The sequence below is a fragment of the Suricata suricatta genome, chromosome 8, assembly GCF_006229205.1.
Source record: "Suricata suricatta isolate VVHF042 chromosome 8, meerkat_22Aug2017_6uvM2_HiC, whole genome shotgun sequence".
NCBI classification, from domain to species: Eukaryota; Metazoa; Chordata; class Mammalia; order Carnivora; family Herpestidae; genus Suricata; species Suricata suricatta.
Genome location: NC_043707.1, coordinates 73,396,924 through 73,421,075, shown reverse-complemented (window position 1 = coordinate 73,421,075; position 24,152 = coordinate 73,396,924). Strand labels below are relative to the sequence as shown.

Sequence of the window (24,152 nt, the reverse complement as noted above, 5' to 3'; positions counted from 1 at the left end):
CTTAAAGGAAGGCCTGTAAGATCAGTGAACTACCGTTCTGGCCTTATCTGCATCTCTTATAAAGTTCTGGTCTAACCATACTATACTACACATTATTCCTTGCTGCTTTTCATATTTATATATTTTATCATAAAATTATGAAAACCAGTTATGCTTTTCAGTGTCTTCATCATTGACTCCATAGAGTTAGTTTATTCCCCTATACTCCCAATACAATTATTTGTATTATATAGAAATTATATCCTGGCATGTCAGTTTCCAGTCTCTAAACTTTGACCTCCTTAAGTAGAGGGTGGTGCTGAGTTCATCTATGTCTTTCCCATAGTTACCCCCATGCACCAAACATACTTATGAATTCATAAATTCTTGTAGAATAAATGAATGACTATAAACTACCCATATTTGAGTACTTTTCTTACATCATCAATGAAAAATACCAGTTATGTATTTTAATTTTGGGTTCATATGCTTATCAGAATATAATTAGTACCTTTATTCCAAAATTCCAGATGAGCACTCTTATTGGCCTAGCTCCAGTAGAGTGCAAATCTCTGAAGAAGCTTACCCTGCTATGAATGACAGGAAAGTTACAGAATTGAGCACAAACATTTACTTAACTCCCCTTTCCGGGTCTCTCTTTTCTAGATTAAAAATATAAGAACACAAAACTGGAAAAGTAGTGTATCAGTTCTGATTTTAAGAAAGTGTACTTGCCCAGAAACATATACTATCAGATTGAAGATCAGACACCAAAGTCTAACTAACAGTTTTACTTTGAGTAGCTTGCCTTCATGGAAAATAAATAAACAGTAGTTTCACCCTCACTAACTTGGAGAATGGATGAAGCCTATAAGAAAGACACTGGGGGAGATGAGTAGAAGATCCAACACTTATGATTACTTTCACTTTAAAACAATATGGGACATCCAAGAGTTTGTTAGGGTATTCCAAGTTGAAAACGTGGCTATTCTACTTCCCAATATAACAGGGCTTTCCCCTGACTTGATGGGTATCACCACCAGCAAAACACCGTGTAGTCCTAGCTCCACTCCCATTTCTGAAAGTCCCTGTATTATTTAACTGATCAGATAAATATGTACCAATTAAAATATCTGAGAAGTTGGTTCTAACACTCTCAGAATAGGAGGTGAGAAGATCTACCTTGTTTGGATAAGTTTGTAAAGTTTTGAAAGGCTTCTCATTGCTTACAAATGGATAAACAAGAAAAGCAACAATATGGAGCCTATAAATGAGATTATGCATCATTTAAGGATAAAGCACAGACTTCAAGAGGAAAAGTGATATTTAGAAAATATTTGTGTGGAGGGTTTAAAAATAAGAAATTATAGATGGTATCTGTGTTGAATTCTTAAAAAATCCAAGTGAACATGAATCCGTGTTTACTTGAAAGATAAAAGAAAGATGAAAAGAACTAGGATGAAAATAACTGGCCTGAGAGGCAGGAAAAGGAAAGAAATAATATATGATAAGGGATGGTTGTAAGAAAATGCCTGGTATTTGCAGAACATAAAGCTGCATTAGAAGCATTAAAAAGCAAATAATCACTGCAGGAAAGTAAATCAATGATGTAAAGAACTAGCTTGATAAATCCTACTAGAATGTCAGGGGAATGGACAGGATAAAAATTATGAGCTAAAAAGTATGTTAAATAAAAGTAGGAAACTCTACAAATTGAATGAATAGCATTCCTTCAGAACAGATAATGACCAATAAAACAGGAGCAATAATAAAAACTATGATTCAGGAAAACTCCTTAGTTGGAAAAAACCCCTGGATCTACAGATGCAAAGAGCTCATTGTATTTTGACAAAATTAGCACAAACACCAACACCTAAATATATCCTTTAAAAAAAAAAAGCTTATTTCTTTATTTTAAGACAGAGTACACAAAAGGGGGGAGGGGCCACAGAGAGAGAGAAGGAGAGAGAGACTCCCAAGCAGGCTCCAGGCTGCTAGCACAGAGCCCAATACGTTTGAATTCACAAACCTTGAGATCATAACCTGAGCTGAAACTAAGAGTCCGACACTCAACCAACTGAGCCACCCAAGCACCCCAATACCTGAGTTGAATTTCTAAGATAAAAAGTTCTACAAACATCTAGCTAACTTTGCATCTTACACCTCAACACAAAGCTTGTCTTATAAAGAAGAAAATCCAAACAGTTTAGATTAGATCATTTTGAAAAGCTTTCTAGAGCAAAGGTTAATGAAGATACAACAGCATCTAGAAATGCTGAAAAAAATGTATCAAGCATCCCTTTAAATGAATACCTGAATTTACAAGAACATAATAGAAAATCCTCAGTGTACAAAAAGTGAAGTGGTAAATGAAAACCATAGGTGTAACAGGAAGCATACTTTGACTACCCTGAGGAGATTTTCATACCTTGGCTAATCAAAGGGCTTTCATTTTAAATGGCAGAAGACAGACAGAAGAAAATTTATTAGGTCCATGCATCCTGGGATTTCTTAGACCCCTATATAAAGATCCTCAAAGGATTGTAACCTCAGTGAAAGCATAAATGAGAAAATAAAACCTCTCTTCTGACACAGGGAAAAAATAAGGAAGCTTGTATTTCTTGGCTTAGATTCCTGGGGACATGGGAGGAGTGTGTGTTTATGTGTGTGGAATACCTCTCCTGACAGTTTGTAAATAACTGTTTCTCCAGTAAATTTCACATTTTAATCTGTACTAATTATGTGGTTTAAGAATCACCAATAAAATAAAATACATTATTCTAACAGTCTCAGGCTAGTAACATCCACTGGATGCCAGGCAGAAGCTAATACAAAACATATTCCCAAGTCAAGCCCCAAAGGCTTATCACAGATAAAGCCCAACTGAATTTTAAACCCACAATCCAGGGATGCCTGGGTGGCTCAGTAAATTAAGTGTCAGACTTCAGCTCAGGTCATGATCTCATGGCATGTGAGTTTGAGCCCCTCGTCAGGCTCTGTGCTGAAAGCTAAGAACCTGGAGCCTGCTTTGGATTCTGTCTCCATCTCTCTATGCCCCTCTCTAGCTCATTCTCTCTCTCTTTCTGTTTTTCAGAAATAAATAAACATTTAAAAAATTAAACATAAATTCACAATCCAAACATATAAAACAAAACTGACCATTTAGAAGGAGAAGTTGTCAATATGTAAGATTTATGTATATTTATAAAGAATGTTATGCTAGTATTACTAGTATAGTCAGTAATTACAGAATACACAGAAACATATAGAACACTCAACTAAACATATTCAAAATATTTTAAACAATTGACATATAGGCCATGGTCTCTGCCCACAAAGCATTTAAGTTTAATCAGTAAAAAAGACTAATTAAACAGATTAACAAATGCACAAATATTATATTTAGGGATTTAAAAAATTCAAATAACTCAGGTCAAAATAAACTCATAAAGTTAATATTCAGCTATCTATGAGAATTTGTGTGGTGTAGCTGAAGTGTACTTAGACAAATTTTTAAATGCTTATATTAAGAAAGGAAAAGGATATTAATGATGTAAGTATTCAAGTAAATAAGTTAGAGAAAGCAAGGCATTGTTAATCAAAGGAAGAAAAAGACTAAGGGAGAAATGAGCAAAAATCAGTAGAATAGAAAATAAAAATCCATCAGAACAAAAGGGTAGTTCATGGAAAAGAGTTTTGAAAGAACTGATGAGAACTATACCTATTTAAGGCTTAATCATAATTAAAATCTTTTTTTCAAAACTTAACACAATTAGGGCTGGGCAGTTGTCCAATCAAGTTCTAGGAAATACTCAAAGAACAAAAATTTCAGTCTTTTACAAAATCTTTCAAAGAATTGAAAAAGAGGAAATACTCTTACATTTATTTGAGTCAAGTATAGCTTTACAAGTAATGTATGGGAAAAGAAAATTAATTAGAAACATTTTCTCTGAAGTTAGGAACAGGAAAAGGATGCTCATTGTCTGCTTCTGTACAATATTGAACTCTTAATCATAACCTGCATAGTAAGGCAATAAAAATATGGATGGAACACAGTTGCCATTATTCACAGACAATAGGTGATTGTCTGCATAGAGAAATCAAGAGAATTTACCAATGTTATTTTCCAATAAGAGAGTTTGCCCGTTACAGTGAGATCAATATATAAACATCTATTATACATCAGTAATAAACAAATAGTTATTTTTAATACTCCCTTTTACAATAGCAACCCAAACTCTAAAGAACCTAGGACTAAATCTAATAAAGCATAATAAGACTTTTTAAAGGAAAAAATTATAAAATTTTACTGAGAGACATTTACTTAATCTCTAACAAGAAGATATGATTTCAGGGGCACCTGGGTGGCTTAGTCGGTTAAGAATTAATTATGATTTTGGCTTAGGTCACTATCTCATGGTTTGTGGGTTCAAGCTCCATGTTGGGCTCTGTGCTGACATTGCAGTCCCACTGCTTGGTATCCTCTCTCTCTCTCTCTTCCTCTCTCTCTCTCTCTCCCCCTCCCCTGCTGGTTCTCTCTCTCTCTCTCTCTCAAAAATAAATAAACTTAAGAAAAAAGATATGATTTCATGCCCAATATATTAGTAACACATTTTGTTGAGGGTATGGATCATCAAAGATATAGTGACAAAATAAACTTGCACAATATATATTGAGCCACTTACTGTATTACTGTCTAATAAGTTGAAAATGTACACACCCTATCAACTAGAGGTCCACCCCTAGCTCTATACTTTCTGGTAGCAAGACAGAATATTTTAATTCAGAACTGAATGGAAAATCCTTAACATATGACTGTGATAGATATAATATTGCTCTAAGAAAACATCTCAGTAAACAATTAGGGATGTAAAGTACATTTCAAAGAGCATTTTAAAGATTGCTTGGGTCATTTACAGCTATAAATTTAGTTTAACTTTTTATTACAAAATCCTATCAGCATCCAGCTGCTCCAGTCAAACATGGCTTGGATGGCCAAGAAAATCCACAGCATCCTTAAAGAGAGAGCAAGTTGGGAGAGAAACTATGTACATATCATGAGCTGTGAATTAGTACACTATGTGGATTCATGGTGATTCCATCTCTCTATGTAGATACTAGTTAAGTAAATTAATGTGTTTCTGTAATTTGATCATTTAAATATATATGTCTCACAAAAAATTATTTTGTAACAGTTTAGTGAAAGTCAGTCAGTTATACTGTTCAGTTGTAACTAAGACTTGATAAAGAATTAACCAAAAAAAAAAAGTATAAGAAAAAGAAAGAGGAATAAAAAAGATATTGCAATAGGAAATATAGATTTTATTGCCTAGTAAATTTCCAAACAACCCATTCATGTGTGACTTTGTGCAAGACCAAATGGTACCTTAGAAAACAAAAGTAGACCTGGTCCTATCCACTGAAATGTACAAATACAATTGCAGTAATTAAAATTGTTTTTTACACTCACTATCAATTTTGAGATTACAGTGAACTTACTCTGAGTGAACTTGCTTGAATTTGGTGAAGCAACTAAAGTGTCCCTTGGGCAAAGTGAACACACTGCTGTACACATTTAAGGGACAGCATATGATATTTCATTAACAGATTTCTAGGATAGCATTTGGTTGGTTTAAAAATATATGTCCAAAGGATGTATTGTAATCCTTAAGGTAAAACACTTTTGAATATGAATCCCCAAATATTTTTCATTCTATTTCTATGTGTAAATATACTAATGAGCATATGGGATATTTCTTGCGGGTATGTTATTTGTGTGTTATTTAATCTGTTTAACTTATTTATTCCTTTTGACCAAGCACGCAAATCATCAGAAGCATCTGGTAGGAAACCATTTTTTACAGAATAATTCTGTTGCTTTGTTGCTATAAATTGGATTTTTATTAGGTATTTTGTGGCAACTAGAATGTTTTATATTTAGTTTACTGAAGATATTTGTAGTGCAGTGTATGTGTGGGGGTTATTCTTAGAAATAACCATTGTAGAGCTCTAAACAGGTGGGTGTTTGAAATAGGGATGGCAGAACACAGACACTTAACTAGATTTACACTTTCCAGAGTCTGGAAAGGATTGTACATTTCTGTTATTTGCTGATGAAACTTGGTATTTTCATAGGTAATTAACCTCTGTTTCCATGCTGTTCTGTGCTTTCTGATATATATCAAATAACTCTTAGACTAATGCTTTTATTAAGGTAAAGGAGGAAGATGAAAATAATTTAATTGCAGAGATCAGGAGGCCTATGAATTATAACCTAAAAAGTAAAAAAGTTTTAAACTATTATTTCAAAAAAGATATTAAGAAACTTGCCACTCTTTATAGTTACCTGCTCCTTTCTCCTTCCCTAGTAGGAAGTTTTAGAGAACTAGCCCCCTCCCTTATTCCCTACAAAGAGGCCATCAAGGTTTAAGCCCCAGGCCTCAAACCCCAACGGTTATGGCTCCTTACTCCATCTGGCTCCCCTCTTCCTTAGCAAATGATCTTGCTTCCTGTTTCCCCAGAAGAAATAGGGTCTAGCAATTGTGACTAACTCTGTTTACTCCCATTCCTTCCTACATATTGAAAAGCATCACCTGGCAAACGATTACCCTCATGTTTGGGCACCTTCTTACCTACACGCTTCACCCCTCACTGCTACAGTGCACTTAACCCTATGCTGCAGCTATGCAAGGTAGTTGCCAATGCTGGATAAGTCATGCTACTTCCTCCACACCTTTCGCACAAGATCTTCTCAGCCTAGAATTTCTTCTTCCCCAACTTTATCTAGTAGAGGAACTCTACCCTTAAGACTCAGCATAGATGCTGTATCCTCTATGCCTTACCTAAGAATTTCCTCTTATGAGCTGTCATAGTAACTTATAATCCTCTTAGTTGTAGTTTTTGTCATATCGCATTATAATGCTTCGTCTCTCTCCCCATTAGTTTTTCACCTCATAAACAATGGAAATATATGTGTTCTTTGTAGTGTTCCCAAAGTCTAGCTCAATGTCTGGCATCACTAAACAGTGCTCAATAAATGTTGTTGAAAAGACTGTTAAACTAGCACCAAGGAAGTAAACGTCTGAAAGACACTAATGTCTTTCAAAAGGGAGTTAACAAAGTGTTAAAATTAAGAGTGTCTTTCCTACAGTAGTTTCAAATCTATAACAGAAGTCCAGTGATGGCACTGCAGTAGTTACCTGCTGTGAAAAATACCCTACCTCACACTGTTAGCACTATTGCTGTGAGAGTTAAAAGTTACTTAGTTGTTTCAAGAATTAGAATGGTATTGATTTTGACACTAAGTAATTACTGATTTTATTTCTTTAGCATTTAACTGTAAAATGTCCCATTTGAATATATGCTGTCAAAAAAATGAGTTTATGAGAAATAATGAGAATGAGAAAAATGAGAAATAATGTTTTATTTCTATATATAATATTTTGAGAAAATGTACATAGGTGACTCCATGCTAATATGTTGTTTTCGTGAGTGTTAATCATTGTTTAATTTATTTTTTTTTAATACAAGCCTGCTCCTCTTCAGAAGCATATGGTAGGCAACTACTTTTTAATAAAACAAATGTTACCTTTAACACTTTTTCTTTGGTTTGCAAACTGTTATACTCCACATAAGTTATATTTTTATAAAGTATACAGAGTTAATAAAATATTTTAGTTGGAGAAAATGGTTTAGTTTAATATTGAGTTTGATCTATAGAAATTATTTATATTACAGTTTTTATGTGCTATTGTAGAAACAACATATATAGCCCTGTAAAGTAGAGGGAGTTGTACAGGGTAGCAGAAGAAAGATTAATACACACCACTTAAATTAGATAACCCAGATTAATGAATGTTTTTAAATAAAATATACTGTTGTAAATTTTGGACAAACAGCTACTATTTGAATATTTACCCTAGAAAGCTTATATTCTGTCTTGTTCTATATTCTGTTTGTTTCTCTTTTACTTTTTTTCTGACATACATTAAATAAAAGTTTAATAAAGCTGTATTTTTATTGTAAAAGACGTGTTAGGGTGGTTACATTTATCTCATTATGAAAAGCTAGACAAATAAACATCTAGAGTAATTGTAATCTGTAATAGTAATAGATTTTAAACTCTTCTCCCAAAATATGAATAATAACCTCTTTTAAGCATTGGATAATGGCATACTATAACTAGCAACATGCAGTTTTTATAACAAACAGTAATGCAGTATATTTGACACAGAGCCCCAAAGTGCCTATAAATACATTTTCTAAATCTAATTAGTGAAACATTCTTATTCATTGTAAAATTATCTGCATCATATGGAATAAAGATATGCCATACTTGACTTTTTAAGAACTTTGTAATCTAATTTTTAAACTTTGTCCTGTGTATAAATATATATATTCAACAATATTTTGAGGGTAAAAACAATTAAATTTTTATATACTTGTAGTAACACATAAAAATTGTCACTTTGTTTCTTCTTTCTTTATCTCATGAGTGTGGGTAAACTTTCCTATTTATAGGAATAGATTCCAGTGGTATGCTTAATTTCTTTAGAATACAATGTGATCTCTTTAATTGATACAAATTGAAAAGGAAATAAACTTATCTGGAAAAAATCTATAATTGATACATATACTCCTAGGAAGAAATTGATTTAATTTTGTGCTCTTCTCATTTTTTGTAGTACATTATTGACCATTACAGAACAAAATATATTTGCAGAAAAATTCTTCATTGAGATCTTTTCTTAAGGAGAGTTACTGATCACTGTTAGGTCCTTAGCTACCCATAATCGTGCAGCTAAGAAACATGAGAGCCAATATTCTAACTCAGATGTGCCAGGCTCCAAAACTTAGGGCTGTTTCAGGCTGTCACAGGCGGTTAAATGCTTAAATGTAGATAATTGTGTACATATTAGAACACAATAAGAAAATCAAAGTATCTAGAACTTCCAATGTATGGTTTATATAGGGAAGTCTGGATTGAATATGCCGCAGTGTTTGGATTTGGCGCTCTCTTCTGCCACTTATTGTGTTAATTAGCTGCCAACACCTTATGTCAGCGGGTATAAATTTTTTAAACAACCAGAGAAAAACATTTAGAAAGTGAAATTCACCACTGTCTAAAAATAATAAAAACCAAAGCAAATACATGTTCTAGATTGCCTATTGTTTTAGAGTTTTTCATAACCCAGCATATTGTGAAATATTTTATTTCTGGTGTTTATATTTATAAGATGTATATTTTGGTTAACTTATATTTTTACAGCGTTAACTATGTTCATCTTTGAATCTAAATAGTGCACATATAAACTAGAGACTTTCTGTGTGTATATATACTTAGGTGATAAATGTTTTAAATAGAGTTTGTTTTATGGAAGTATTTTAATGACATTATAATTAATGCTTATCCTAACTCTAAAAGGGAATCTCTTTATTTGTTGAAATAATTCACAAAATTTAATAGCTTTGATTCATACCTATTCTGATAATTTTCATGTAAGACCTTTTTGAGAATGGTTAATTTCTATAGTGTTACTTAACAGTGAACTTGGAATATTGATGAGTACAGAGAATATTTCAAAGAATTTCCTGAACATCCTATAAGTGAATGAAATTAGGTAGTACCTGAAATTTTCTGTCTAGCTCATTCACCAAGTAGGCACAAGAAAGTTTTTTTGCAATGTCCCATCTATGGCCATTTGCCAGTCTTTGACCAGTTACTTTTTTCTTAACTCCAGATCCACTTAGCAGGAAGTGGCAGGAGAAGCTGAAACAGGATGTTGAGAATGTTTTTTTTCTTTCCCTGATTCTCTTTCTTGTCTCCAAATTATCTATACTCATACAGTCATCTGGAGAGTTTATACTGCAACGTGATGTGTAAGTTCTATAAATAGAAGATGACCAAAAATATTTTTCAAAAGAAATCAGATGTATATTTTGAGGATCACAAATTGTTGTTTCTTAAAAGCCACAGTTGCATTTAGCAGGAAATTATGTTTTTAATTTATTATAGCGGTCATCTCTAAGGCAATGCCATTGCAAATATGTCTGCTCATGAAAAAGAATAAATACATTAAATAAACATAATCTTACTCCTAAAATCACTCTTCTTCAGTTGTAACTAGTACATTAACTTTTAGAAGTAGGATGACTTGAACCATCCTAAACTCAAAATGTAAAACTTTTCCACCTCCAAATCCACCCCCAGGAAGAATTAGATCATATTTGCATAATTAGGTACAATTATTTGATTCATTGTTTTGGTGAAGGAGATTTTCATACAATGGGGAGATTCTAATTTTAAAAATTATTTTTCTCACATTTTCTAAAATAGGTATTTTGAGAGTATTTTACAGCAAAATACAGTGACAGTTTATATAAAGTAGTAAAATAATGTCTTCAGAAATGAACACTTTAGTGTCACTTAAAAACTAATGTCTGCTCTTGGTGGTTGTCATCACCATTTTGAAATCTCAAAACCTTTAGAATACCAGTAGCCTCTTTGGTTAATAACAGTGTTTTGGCAAAGTTTCTTTACAAAAGTAGAGGAGGAAATAATAATGTATATCTTAAAATGCCTCATTTTAATACCACTACATCTAGATGACCTCATTAAAGAATTTATGAACCGCTCTCTTCCACTGTTGGTTGGGTCTTATCTTCATCGTCATCATCCTCCTCCTCCTCATCATCACTCTCAATTTTTCTGAAATAAAAGCCAGGGTGCCACTCTGAGTTCATTTTGCCTAGCCTTTTACTATTTCAACACTATTTAAATTCTATTGTCTTCTTCATTTTTAGATTTATACAAGGAATACTCAGAACTTCCAAGCAAAAAGAAATACTAAAATAAATACCTCCTGAATTGCCAGGTTTTGCTCTCAGACCTAACTGTAGGAACAAGAGTACATTTTGTTAATGCCATCTTATCTCTGGAATCCTTTTCCTATTTGTTTTTAAATGCCTGAAGTCATTTTGTAAACAGAAGTCATTATGAAAACTTTGTAGAAAGAAAATGAAAAAGAGGAAACCTTTTAAATGATTGTCATTTAACAAATCTGAAACTTCAAACCACAGCTTAATAATGTGGCTGTTATTGATCACTAGATAAACATCTGGTTTTGAATGCTTTACTTTTGTGTACATTTTAGATTAGGCATTTAGGCATTTAGTTTTGTTCTAAATGTAGAATGAGATTTTTTTAAGCCTTTTCAGTGTTTTGGTTTTGGTGTTTTCTTCTGTTTTTGTCTTTATATATGTCTCCTTTATATATAGCCTGTGTTCTTCCCTTTTGTCTCTGCCTTCAGCAGAGAAGACACAAATCTATTAACATAAATCCTTATAAACCTGAAAACAGCCCTTTATCAAAGTCAGTTATTTTTGAAATCCCACAAATCAATGAGTTCACATTCACCAGATAGTTTCAGTTCTTATATTTCACAGCTTTGTTAATATCACTGCTGACTTATTAACAATCAGTGTTTTGATCTACATTGATTTATAACTTTTTTATGTTACTTTCAAGTATGTTTTCAGGAGCAGTAATTTTATTATTAGATTTGAAATTATTATAGTGATCGACATATAGAATAGTATTAGAGACTCTTAGAAATTTAAGAAAATAGTTCCTTCTTGTTTAGAGAAACTAAATAGCTCTCTGGCTTATCATGGTTATGAATACATGTTTCATGGCAACGGAAGTTGACAGAGTCTGCATTTTTAAAGTATATTTACTTGTAATATAAATATTCTTACAAGACAAAATTTGTTTTTTTAATCTATTTTCAGTGAAAGAGTTCCTAGCCAAAGCCAAAGAAGACTTTCTTAAAAAATGGGAAAATCCTACTCCGGTAAGGAATATTTAAAATTTTCTGTGATATAAAAGTCCTGTTATGGAAAACCATGATTCTTACCCAAGTAACTCACTACTTTAGAAACTTTAGAGTAGCATTAAACTTTCAAGTTACATTTTAAAAATTAAGCTTAACATGGGAATTTTGCCATAATATTTTCATAACTTTATGTTTTGATTTGCTAACTAATAATTTTATATATACCTAAATTGGACAAAGAGCTAATTTCTATTATAATATCTAATTAGAAGTTTTATACTAATTATAGGCCACTACAAACTCTGGACATTTTTTATTTTTTATTATTTTAAATTTATTTTTTATGTTTTTTATTTATTTTTTTGAGAGAGAGAGACAATGAGAGCAGGGGAGGGACAGAGAGAGAGAGAGGGAGATTCGGAATCCGAAGCAGGCTCCAGGCTCTGAGCTGTCAGCACAGAGCCTGACGTGGGGCTCAAACCCACGAACCATGAGATTATGACTTGAGCTGAAGCCAGATGCTTAACCAACTGAGCCACCCAGGCACCCCGCCATTTTTGAATATTATAGTAATTTTGATTTGTGCCTTTAATAGCATATTTGTTATCTTTATTAATTACTACAAAGGGATAATACTGTGTAGTTTCAAATTCTTAATCACAAATACTTGGCTACTGGGAATACCAGTATACAGGGATTCTTTTTCATAAATATTGGATGAGATAAATTTTACATAAATACCTTTAATTTGTAACTGAGATCTAAAAACTGTGTATAAGAAGCCATTTGTATTTGCCAAAAAATCTTTTTGAAGTTTAAATAATGAACCTTAATAGATTAAATTTGGAATGCCTATTTACCTACCACAAAAATCTTCATTTCATATATCTTTTTTACTAAAAAATATTTAATTCTGGGGGCACGTGGGTGGCTCAGTTGTTTGAGCATCCAACTTCGGCTCAGGTCATGATCTCATGGTTTGTGGGGTCTAACCCCGTGTCCAGCTCTGTGCTGACAGCTCTGAGCCTGGAGCCTGCTTCAGAGAATTCTTTGTCTCATTCTCTCTCTGCTCCACCCCCACTTGTGCTCTGTCTCTGTCTTTCAAAAACTAATTAAATGTAAAAAATAATTAAAAAAACTTTAATTCTAAATATTATATTTTATGAAGATACCATCATTACTAAGATTAAGAGTATGACTTGTAATTTAAAACATAGTCACTCTAGCGGTCACAGAAAGACATCTAACATTGAACATTCAGAGAGGTGAAGAAAATGACACATTTGTATGAAAAGCATTAACTAGCAAAAAGAGATTTTGTTTGTTGTCTGTTACTTAAGTCAGTTTCCATTATTTAGTTGGGAACTAGATTAAACATTTCAGTCTGTTTTGTTAAAACCAAAAAATGAAGCATTAATCCATAAAATTGAATAATTCAACCAGAATCATAACGGTTTTTTTCTTTCTACATTGATATAGAATCTCATAGCAATTTAAAATCATTAGAACTTTAAAATTAAAATTTGATGGAAACAGGTTTTATAAGTAAAAATTTAGAGCTCTTTGCTCTCTCTGTAGTGATTCAGCAAGAAACTATGCTATGTCTCCAAAGGCAAGCTTTGATTTGCAGTAGAGATTAAATCCAAGTATGGTGAAGTGCAGTAACTAACTAAATTCCTCACTTATATAAGAATCATATTACATCACATTTTTCTCAGACTAACACTGTACAGACTGTGTACAGTGCACAAATGTTTTTTTTCCAAGATTTTCATGGACATCTTTGTAATGAAAACCTATTAAACAAATGGGTCAGCAATTACTACTTGTGGCTCTTTAGCACATAATTTCTTCCAAGTAATTTTCATTTTGTTGTGGCAGAAACAAATTCAATAGATTGATGCCTCCAATTCTTTGCTTCTATGCTATAGTCAAAGCCAAACAAAGATGTTTGCTCATAACAAAGCATCTATTGAAGGAGAAAAGAGACTAATTATTGTTCTGGGACTCTGACTTTTGGTTATCTTTGGGGGAATGAGGAACTCTTCTTTCCTTATGATTATTTTAGGTAATACCTGGTTATTATAACATCAGAAAGAGAGAGAGCGCCATTAGGATCTTTCATACTATTATTATAGTCCTATAAGCGTGTATAAAGATATAAATAAAGTAAGATAGTGCTTTCTTCAGAGGTGACTCCAAAGAAAGGACTCTGATCCTTCAGTTTATCTGTTCATCAGAATTATTTGTGAATACACCGAGACTGTATAGCTTCTATGATTGCCTTTGTCAGTATACTTCTGGTCAGTTTGTAATTATTAAACTATGGAACTAATTTATTGAGTCTAATACTAAGAATTCATATTGGAATTCATTGTCACCTTTAATATTTCAGCTTAGGCTCTTATTTCCTCCTCAGTAGTCTCTTTGTGCTGTTTTTAAATGGATAGTTTTAAATTATCTCTTCTGGTTATGTATACTAAATCTGTAACAGTCACCATAGTCTTATGAGAAATCTAATTTTAAAGTTTATTTTATTTTTCATGTGTATGTAGAATAATGCTGGGCTGGAGGATTTTGAAAGGAAAAAAACCCTTGGAACGGGTTCATTTGGAAGAGTCATGCTGGTGAAACATAAAGCCACTGAACAGTATTATGCCATGAAGATCTTAGATAAGCAGAAGGTTAGTGCATTTGTCATTATTTACCCGAAAGGTAAACTTTAGTTTTATTGGCTAGATTATTGAATAGAGGCAATATACCAACGTTCCATTGATATCTTCAGATAATTTTATTGTTGCATTTAATTATCATTATTATTTCTTGTGATTATATGATAACATAGTAGTTAAGTATAGGGATACATTATTATTTCAATAATTACATATAGAATAGGTATATGTATGTTTACCAACAAAATCTTGAATGCAGCATGTAAAGAACAGGTATCTCTACCACATTTTGCCTTATGGAAAGTGCAAGGATCAGCTGTAATTGACCTTTAGAGTGAGGGAACAAATTTAGTGATTTTATTTTGTGACTTATTTTAATCAACAGTAGAAGCCCTTTAATATGATTGAGTTTGCTTAAAGTGTCTGTTAAAGCAGAGAAAAAGTTGGAATCTTATACTATAAATATCAAATGATTATGTTGGATGTCAATTAAATCATTTTGAAAAATCACTTTTTAATTATTTATCAAATATTGGCATATCTAATGAATCAGAAGGTCTGAATATTCATGCTTTAAATACTAAATTTTGGTTTTCCTGGTAATCCCTTACAATTAAGGGAACATAAAAGAAATATGGCAAATCTTAATAGATAATCTTATGGATATTATGTTCTCAAGAATAACACTTTGGCTTAGTGGGATGTAGGAAAATGTGGAGGAAATAGTACTGAGCTAGTACTCAGGGTTACAGATAGAGGCTAGACTGATGTTGTCCAATAAAAATATAATGTGAGCCACATAAGTGATTTTAAATGTTTTAGTAGCCACATTTAAAAAGTAAAAGGAAATAGTTGAAATTAATTTTAATAGATTTTATTTAACTCAGTATATCCAAAATATTATCAATGCACATGTAATTATAAAAATTGAAATATTATGCTTTCTTCATACCAAATCTTCAAAAGCTGATGTATATTTTACACTTACAGTAAATCTCCATTCAAATTAGCCATAATTTCAAGTGTTAAATTTCTAGTGGCTACCATGTTGGACAGCACAGCATTAGATTGGTCTAAAGTTCCAGTCCAAGCTCTGTTTTAAAACAAAAAACAAATCTAACCTCTAACATTAAACGGAGTGATGACCTAAGTCTTTCAAAATTAAATACACACATACACATTTACAAATACATTTAATTGTATATCTTTGTCTATTGCCCTTTGTAACTTTTGTAACCATGCTTCCTGAAAAAATAGTTTAATCACTTCCTATTAATTCTTTAACTTACAACAATTTAGCTGTTTCCTTGTTTATCTCCTACCTCTTGCTACGCCACTGAATGGCTTTGCTGAGGGTCACCAATCCAATGACCTGATCAACAAGACCAGAGAACTCGTTTTGCTCATCTTCTATGACTCGTTTTAGAGCCTTTGTCCATGGCCCTCTGTAACCACTTGTTCTTTAAATTATGCTCCTGCCTTTCTGGGCTTTCTTCTTTTCCTATTATTTTATCCTCTGTCTACTCTTTAAAGATTGTTACACTCAATCTCTGGACTATCCCCTCTTCTTATTTTCATGTTCTGCATCCTCCCTCTGAACTCTTATCCAAGTTTTGACTCATCCTTGAACTCTACACTCCTAATTTGTACAATCTGAGCATGGAGCTCTTAAAGACCAATTAGTTCATATTCTATTTTCTAGATGAGGTCATTGGGTCTCAGACTAAGTGATTTTATACTCCTGTTGGTAGCACAACAACAAAATGTTTCAAAATATTTATTTGAATCAAATATTTTTTATTAAAGCTGTCATTAAAACGTCATTGTCTAGATAGCCCCTAATACTTTATGTTATATTTATTAAGGAATGAAGAGAATATGCTTTAGTTATAAAGTATTACAAGGATTACATAGTGTGCCATTTTTATGATTATAGTTTTTCGGGAAGAAGTTTTTAATTCCTTTTTTTTTTTTTTTTGGCAAGATGGTGACTTGTTAAGTAAATTACTGGGAAGGTTACTCCATGGATAAATCATAGCAAAAGAGTATTTCCCAGAAGAATAGCTGCCACGCTAAGTCATTTCTGCTATGGCAGTGTTCTGGATCTATTCATAATTAAGACAAAGATTTTATATTCCAAATTTTTTCAAATTTATTTTTTTAATGTGACAAAGATGAGTAATAAAATAATACTCTATAATGGCCTTTTCTGTTAATGAAGTCACAAACCTTTCAGTTTTGGCTTTTCCTATCTTAAGGGTTGAGGGGAAGGAAATCAATGCAGGAATTAAGGAAATCACATTTCTTTATTCCATACAATGTGTCAAGCATTGCTAGGTACTTCATATTTACTGAATCTTCACAGCTTTGTGTGATATTAATCTCTCTTTTGAGCCAATGACCTTTCTATTTAAATAAATTTTCCAAAATCAAACAGGCTAATAAGATAAACCAAGAATTGGACTAGGTTTGTCTGATTTCTTTGCCTATTCTCCTTGTTTACTTTTCCTTTAAAATGTATTTGTTGGGGCACCTGGGTGGCTCGGTTGGGCATCTGACCTTGGCTCAGGTCATGATCTTGCGGTTTGTGAGTTCGAGCGCCATGTTGGGCTCTGTTCTGACATCTTGGAGCCTGGAGTCTGCTTCAGATTCTGTGTGTGTGTGTCTCTCTCTCTGCCCCTCCCCTGCTCATGCTCTGTCTCTCTGTCTCTGTCTCTGTCTCTGTCTCTCTCTCTCTCTCTCTCTCTCTCTGTCTCTCTCTCTCTCTCAAAAATAAGTAAATAAATTTGTTATCCCTAAGGTCCTTTCTACCACCAGCTGGTTTGGTCCCTCATTAATGTTACCTGGGCTTTCACAATAACATCTTAATTTCCTCAAACCCAGACTTTTCACCTTCTATTAATTCACCTTCTTCACTGCCAAAAACATTTACCTACCATATCATATAATTTTATTTGCTCAATCAAAAATTTTCCTAATATTTATTAAATGAAAGCAGAACCCTGAAGTCTACTTCCAACCCTTCATAACTTTCTTCTGTACTCTACCATAGTCTTGTTTCACACTCTTCCCCGATATGTCCACTGTTCGCTTCTGCTCTCACTGAAACCTGGCCCTCAGAAGTATACAGTGCCATGCCCGGTGGGATAAGGGAGCATGTGATGACAGACAGCCCATCTTCCTTATTAATAACTCCTCAAGTATTCGGCTAGAAAAAAAAATCAGCCAATAAGTAATCATTTATAAGTGCTTTTAAACACACATATTTAAGCCAACAGAAATATTAAGAAGTGAAAGTAAAACATGGACTAAACCCCCAGGGTTACTTATTCATTTTTCTCTGTCATTTCATGACATTTCACTACCAAATCTTGAGAAGCACTATCCTGAGCTATTGTCAAATGAAACTAGCGCTCAGACTTAGTTTGTGTATTTCCCCCTTCAGGTAATGGTTCTGGATGTTAATCCTGACTGTGCTGTTTCCTCTGTCTTTTCCTAACCTTTGTTATCTATTCATGTGTATGGCCCTGCTGAGCTCCCACCCTTTTTAATAGATTATGATAACAGTTGGCATTTTTTGAGCCTTTCTTTGTGCCAGGCAGTGTTAATCACTTCACGTGCATTATACGACACAGACACAGTCACTTTTAAAGTACGTATTATTATCAGTGTTTTATAGATGAATAATCTGGAGCTTAAAAAGATTATGTACTAGGCCTAACATAAACATTTCTTGCCTGAACACTTAGAACCTCATAACTCTCATTTGGCAATTATTCACATATTAATATTCGCATATTCACACACCATACTTCCAAATAGATTTTATGCAGTAGTAGGCAGACATTTTCTTGTCTTTATCTTGATTGCATTATTAGGTCTCATATGTAAAATACATAAATTTAAAAGTAAATTAGATTTTAATTAGTTAATTTTTTAAATTAACTTAAAAATTAACTATGCATTTATGATTTGCCACTTCATATATCATGGATTCATTTCTATTTTTATTGTCATGCCCTACATACACATAGTTGGCTTAGGGCTATAATGCAGAAAGCCTCTCTACTGCAATTTTCATTGCTTATTTCAAAGGAAACACATTGTCAATGCCTAACTAAAAATCTGCTAGATCATAATATACAAAAGTAAACAAAGTGGTGTACCCAGACAATGGATGTACCTTCTGCTACTTAGTGCTCAAAAGAAATGAGCTATCAAGCCATAAAAAGACATGAGGAACTTTAAATTCATATTATTAAGTGAAAGAAGCCAATTTGAAAAGGCCATATACTATATGATTCAAACTATATGACATTTTGGAAAAGACAAAACTATGGAGACAGTAAAAAGATCAGTGATTGCCTGGAGTTAGTAGGGAGAAAGGGATAAATAAGTGGAACACAGAGAAATTCTAGGGCAGTAAGAATACTCTGTATGGTATTATAATGGTGGACATATGTCATTATACATTTGTCTATACCCACAGAATGTACAACACCAAGAGTAAACCCTAGTGTAAACTATGGACACTGAGTGATAAAGATATCAATGTAAAAAAAAAATGATGTTCAATGTAGGTTCATCACTTGTAACAAACATACCACATTCTAGTCTGGAGAGTGGGTCTGGTGGGAGAGATGTTGATAGTGGAGGAGGCTATGCATGTGTGGGGGTAGGAGGAATATGGAAAATCTCTGCATCTTCTACTCAATTCTACTGTGAACCTGAAAGTGCTAAAAAAAAAAAAAAAGCCTATTTTTTTAAAGTAAATACAAAGCAATAGTAATTCTTGAGCTAATGTTACATAATTTATTTTGATAAGTATGGACTAATTAGTTCTGTAACTAGTTACAATTTGGACAGTAGTGGTCCAACCATTTCATATTACATCAAAACAAACAAACAAAAAAAAAAAACCTGAGATCCTAAGAGTTGAAATAACATCTCCAAAGTCACAAAACCACTTGACGAGAAGCCTTAGATTAGAATACAGATCTTCCGACTCTCCGTCAACTATTCTCTGCTCACTAGTATTTTTGTACTATAATTGTATATACTAATAACTGGATGGTAACTTTACCTTGCTTGTTTATGTTCAACTTCTTGAATTCTGTGGCTGCCCCACACTGACAGTAAACCTCTAGCAAGAAAGAATGCCACCTGCTAATGACTTATACTCACACCAGACAATTAATTATTTATATCTCCCTAAGGTCACCTTTTCTTAAGTTAAAAATAAAATCGCATGTGAATAGAAGCATAGTCTTCGTGAAATCAGTATAAGTCGCTTTCCCCTGTTGTTATGTATTTGATGGAGTAGAAATCCAGAGGAAGCTTGATTAATTGTAAATGCCCTTTTTGTTATAAAGGCATAGTCGGGTTTTTGCCCATATTTTGTGTGTCTTGTGGCTGCACAAATTGAATTTTTATAATTTAATCATGTATTTATTCAGGTATAGGAAATGAACAAATTGTTCATTTTTACCCAGTGTTTTTCAATTATTGGCTTTTCTTCAATTCTTAATTTCCTTGCTGATTTTAAAATCAATGCCTACTTAATGCAGTGATTTGTGCCAGATACGTTAGTGGACTGATTGTAACTCATTAGGAGCTGAGTATTTTTACATACTAATTTTTTTTTTTAAGTAATGTATTATGAGTCTATTTCTTCTAGCTCTTGCTTCTTGGCTGAAAATGATAGTTGCCCTTCTTAAGACCAAAATTTAAATCTTCTGTTAGGTTTTGCATTTGAATCTGATAAAACCTAGTTATTGGTTATTATCATACCCTTATCCAACTTAGTGATTTTGCTTATCCAAGCTCATTACTATATAGAAAGCATTTTACTTACGCTTTTTCTTTTAAAATTATAGTAAGTTCTAAGTTCTGTTCAAGTACATTAAATATACTTATCTCTCAATTACAGGTTGTTAAGCTGAAGCAAATAGAGCATACTTTGAATGAGAAAAGAATATTACAGGCGGTGAATTTTCCTTTTCTTGTTCGACTGGAGTATTCTTTTAAGGTAGATTTTATAATATTCAAATAAAATAATTTTACCCTCACATATTTTTAAAACTATGAAACTGTGATAGAATTCTAAGCCAGATGATAAATGTGGAGAATCTGAATAAATAAAAAGAGTAATATATTTAGATTTTATGTTTATAAACTTATGTTAATATTTGAAAGGGTTTGGGCTCTTCTTAGGGAAATTTTTAAAGGTAGTGTGTAATGTGTAATTTTTCATGAGATGCTATTACAAATTCAGATATTTCCATTTATCAAAATCCATAGTAATATCTTATTAAGCAGTTCTTACACTCTTGCAAATGAATACACCCACATAACTTCCGTTTCTCTTGAACCTTTGCTGACACAGTCTTACCATACTCTTTTCCTTGGTAATTTGTGTTCTAGTCTTTTCATTACATAATGCAGAACAGTCTTTGGCCCTTCATTCAAGGTTCTCATAAAGTTGAACAAGATTTATTCTTTAAGTTGGCAGCTTTTCAGCTCTTTAGAAAGATACTTGGTATCTCTGTAATATTAATTCAGATGAAACGTTTTAACCTTTTTTCTCCTTTATTCTGTAAATCAGATGAACGCCTGTATAGTTAGGATATTTAGAAAATCATTAATCTCTCTGACCTGATTTAGTACATAAAATGTAAACATTATTACTTTTTCAAATTGTTGTTTTAACTGTTATTCCTTGGCATTCACTATAGTATTAAGTCACGGCTGCAGTGTTTACTTGTTCAAAAGTTAGGGTTCCCTGCAAGGACAGGAACACGAACATCCCAGACTAATTTGTGGCAAGAATATGAATTCCCCACTGTAGAAAAATTAGAGCATTTTCCATTTATTCTCCCTTTCCCAATGTTAATAATCTCAGGTGGATTTTTAAATTTGTCTTTTTCTAATTGAACATGGTGTTATCTTAAAATATTTTCTGGAAATAATTGAGGCTTCATAATTTTGATTTACTTGTCCTTTTTATTTGTTCATAGGATAATTCTAATTTATACATGGTTATGGAATATGTCCCTGGGGGTGAAATGTTTTCACATCTGAGAAGAATTGGAAGGTTCAGGTAACTAATACTTTATCCTCCTCAAATCTTTTTTAAGTCATTGTCAATGCTAAAAACTTATTTCATTTATCTTAGTAATATGTTAGCTATATAAAAATTATGTGGAAACATTCATAAGAGGCCACACCCTTCTGAGTTTTAAAAATCAAATAAAAGCACCATTATACCATGTAAATATTCTAACATTGGTAGGTTTGTGAAGGTCCATTATTTAGAGAATTTTCAGAAGATGCAAAAATTAATTGAATTTAAACATGCTAGTATTTATTGAACAAATATTAATAAGACAACTCTGGGGAAGAAGTTTGTGTAAAGATGAAGATAAAGGAATATATAGAAAAGATAATAATGGCATCATAGTGATATGATTATGAAGTTTGCACAAATTTAATTCTCCTTAAAGTTCTTGTTGTACTGAGTTTTTAAGATATGTATGTAATTTTTAAAGAGTTTGTACCTTGGAGCACCTGGATGGCAGTTGGTTAAGTGTCTGACTTCGGCTCAGGTCATGATATAACGGTTGGTGAGTTCGAGCCCCACATCAGGCTCTGTACTGACAGCTTGGAGCCTGCTTCAGATTCTGTGTCTCCCTCTGCCCCTCCCCCACTTGTGCTCTGTCTCTCCTCTCTCAAAAAAATAATATAAACATTAAAAAAAAGAGTTTATACCTTATCATTTGGTTACTGCTAACAAGGCCACACAGTTTTTAAAATAGGTTATAAATTCTGTTAGCTTTACCTGTGTGTAAGAGTTTGAAAGCTACTACAGTTCATTAGTAATCACTGATAGAATTCATGTCCAGCTTCATTTAGCACATTATATGCTGGCATGATGAAAGCATGTGCAGGAGTGCAAACTGGGCTGATGATGGTAATCCAATTCAGAAAGAGATGATTATAGACTCAGGTTATCCACAAGATCGTATTCAATTATGGGCCAACATTAGAGTTATTTTAGTTACCTGAGGCCTAAGCCAAAATTCATTTATTGAGCTACTGTGGTAGGGTACCTAATACATGTCAGGCACTGTGCTGATGCAAAGCAACTTCTGTTCATCTTTAAAGATTTCCTTTCACCTCCTGTTGTGTTCTCTCCTACTACCCTTGTCCATGCAAGCCCAGCATCCTCAGATTGCCCTTGATAATTCAGAGTTTTACACTGAAGCATTACATCTAAACCTATCTTCAAGAAATATTTTATTCATTTTCTGTCACTACTAACTCCTTTCCTTTGCAGCTCCCCACACTCCTATTTCTTTCATACTTAACTTAGTACTAAGAGGAAAGCGAGTTGATTGCAGTCATTCACATTGAGACACAGTCTTTTCTAATCTTTCACTCATTCTACATGTACACTTGACAAGTTGCTAACTCCTGTCCTAGAAACTTTAAGACAACAAGAATATTGAGTTATTATTGAGCATGGCTTTAATTAAAATCCAGGAAGTCATTATGATTCTCTACTTAAATAGCAACTGTCTAGACTTAAAGCTGCTCCAGCATTAAGTCTCCCTCTAGAATATTTTGCTTTCATCTTTCAACAGTGAGTCACAGTTCTATATAATGTTTGTATTCCTCCAATCAAATATCAGTGTGTGGAAATAAATATAAAATGCTTAGTACATCTTATATTTGTGATGATACATTTATTTATAAAATGCTAAGTGCATCTTGTATTTACAGATGTGTGAAGAAAATTGGAGGGCACCTTCCAGGTCAGATATTTCCAAATTTAGGGATATTTCAGTGACCAAGATGATTTTTCCAATCTCCCCTTAAAATGTTACCCTGTTCCTTGTCATACAGTCTTTGGTACAGAATTTATAGTGTTGAGACGGGGCTGAAACTATAAGGGTATTATAAAATGTTCTCCCCCAAAGGTATTTTTCTTTACATATTCATTTATGCAACAAATATTTACTGAGAACGTGATATGTATCAGACTAGAACCTCGGGAATACAGTGACAAGCGAAAGGAGCAGCATATATAATCTTTTTTGGAATTTCTATTTCTGGTACTATGAGATCAAATTCATGCCAGCCATTTTGAGGGAAATTCTATTCATAGTTCATGTTATTCATTGAGGACATAAATCTGAAAGTCATTGCAGTTTATCAGGCCAATTAACAGAATTCATTGTATACACTTCAAGATGAAACAGAAACTCAAATTAGAAAACCAGTACATCCTTTGGAGTAATACTCTGAATGTAGCATCAACATGATACTGATCGATCAATTGATCTAATCTGTGCATACAATAACTGTACATGTTTACACAAACATACAGATTACACCTATGTTTGTATATCTGTGTAAACATGTATAGTGGAAGATTTGGAAATTCAGACCCAGGATTGTATCTGTGGATTCTGGATAGGATGATGGGAGCTCTTTATCCTTCATCAATATTTTTATGATTTTTTAATAATGAGAATATATGATTTTTATAATAGGAATAGTCTGAGTCAAATGTATCAGTCTACAGGTTAATGCAGTTAAACAACTTCTGTGTAGTGAAATTCTTTTAAAAAAAAATTTTTTTTTACATTTATTTATTATTGAGAGA

General features: G+C 32.8%; 1 protein-coding gene across 9 annotated transcripts in view; it reads left to right on the top strand.

The window, feature by feature from the left end:
* Window positions 1-24,152, top strand: part of PRKACB (protein kinase cAMP-activated catalytic subunit beta) — a 113,133-nt gene that overhangs the window by 66,700 nt on the left and 22,281 nt on the right. For 3 of the 9 annotated variants that reach the window (XM_029947702.1, XM_029947703.1, XM_029947705.1), the window contains exons 2-7: window positions 5,799-5,822; window positions 7,510-7,533; window positions 11,770-11,831; window positions 14,369-14,497; window positions 20,415-20,513; window positions 21,502-21,584. In XM_029947702.1, the coding sequence (XP_029803562.1) occupies window positions 5,799-5,822; window positions 7,510-7,533; window positions 11,770-11,831; window positions 14,369-14,497; window positions 20,415-20,513; window positions 21,502-21,584 (421 nt within the window). The remainder of the gene's footprint in view (window positions 1-5,798; window positions 5,823-7,509; window positions 7,534-11,769; window positions 11,832-14,368; window positions 14,498-20,414; window positions 20,514-21,501; window positions 21,585-24,152) is intronic. The other 6 variants (XM_029947706.1, XM_029947701.1, XM_029947710.1 and 3 more) reach the window with 3 other exon arrangements.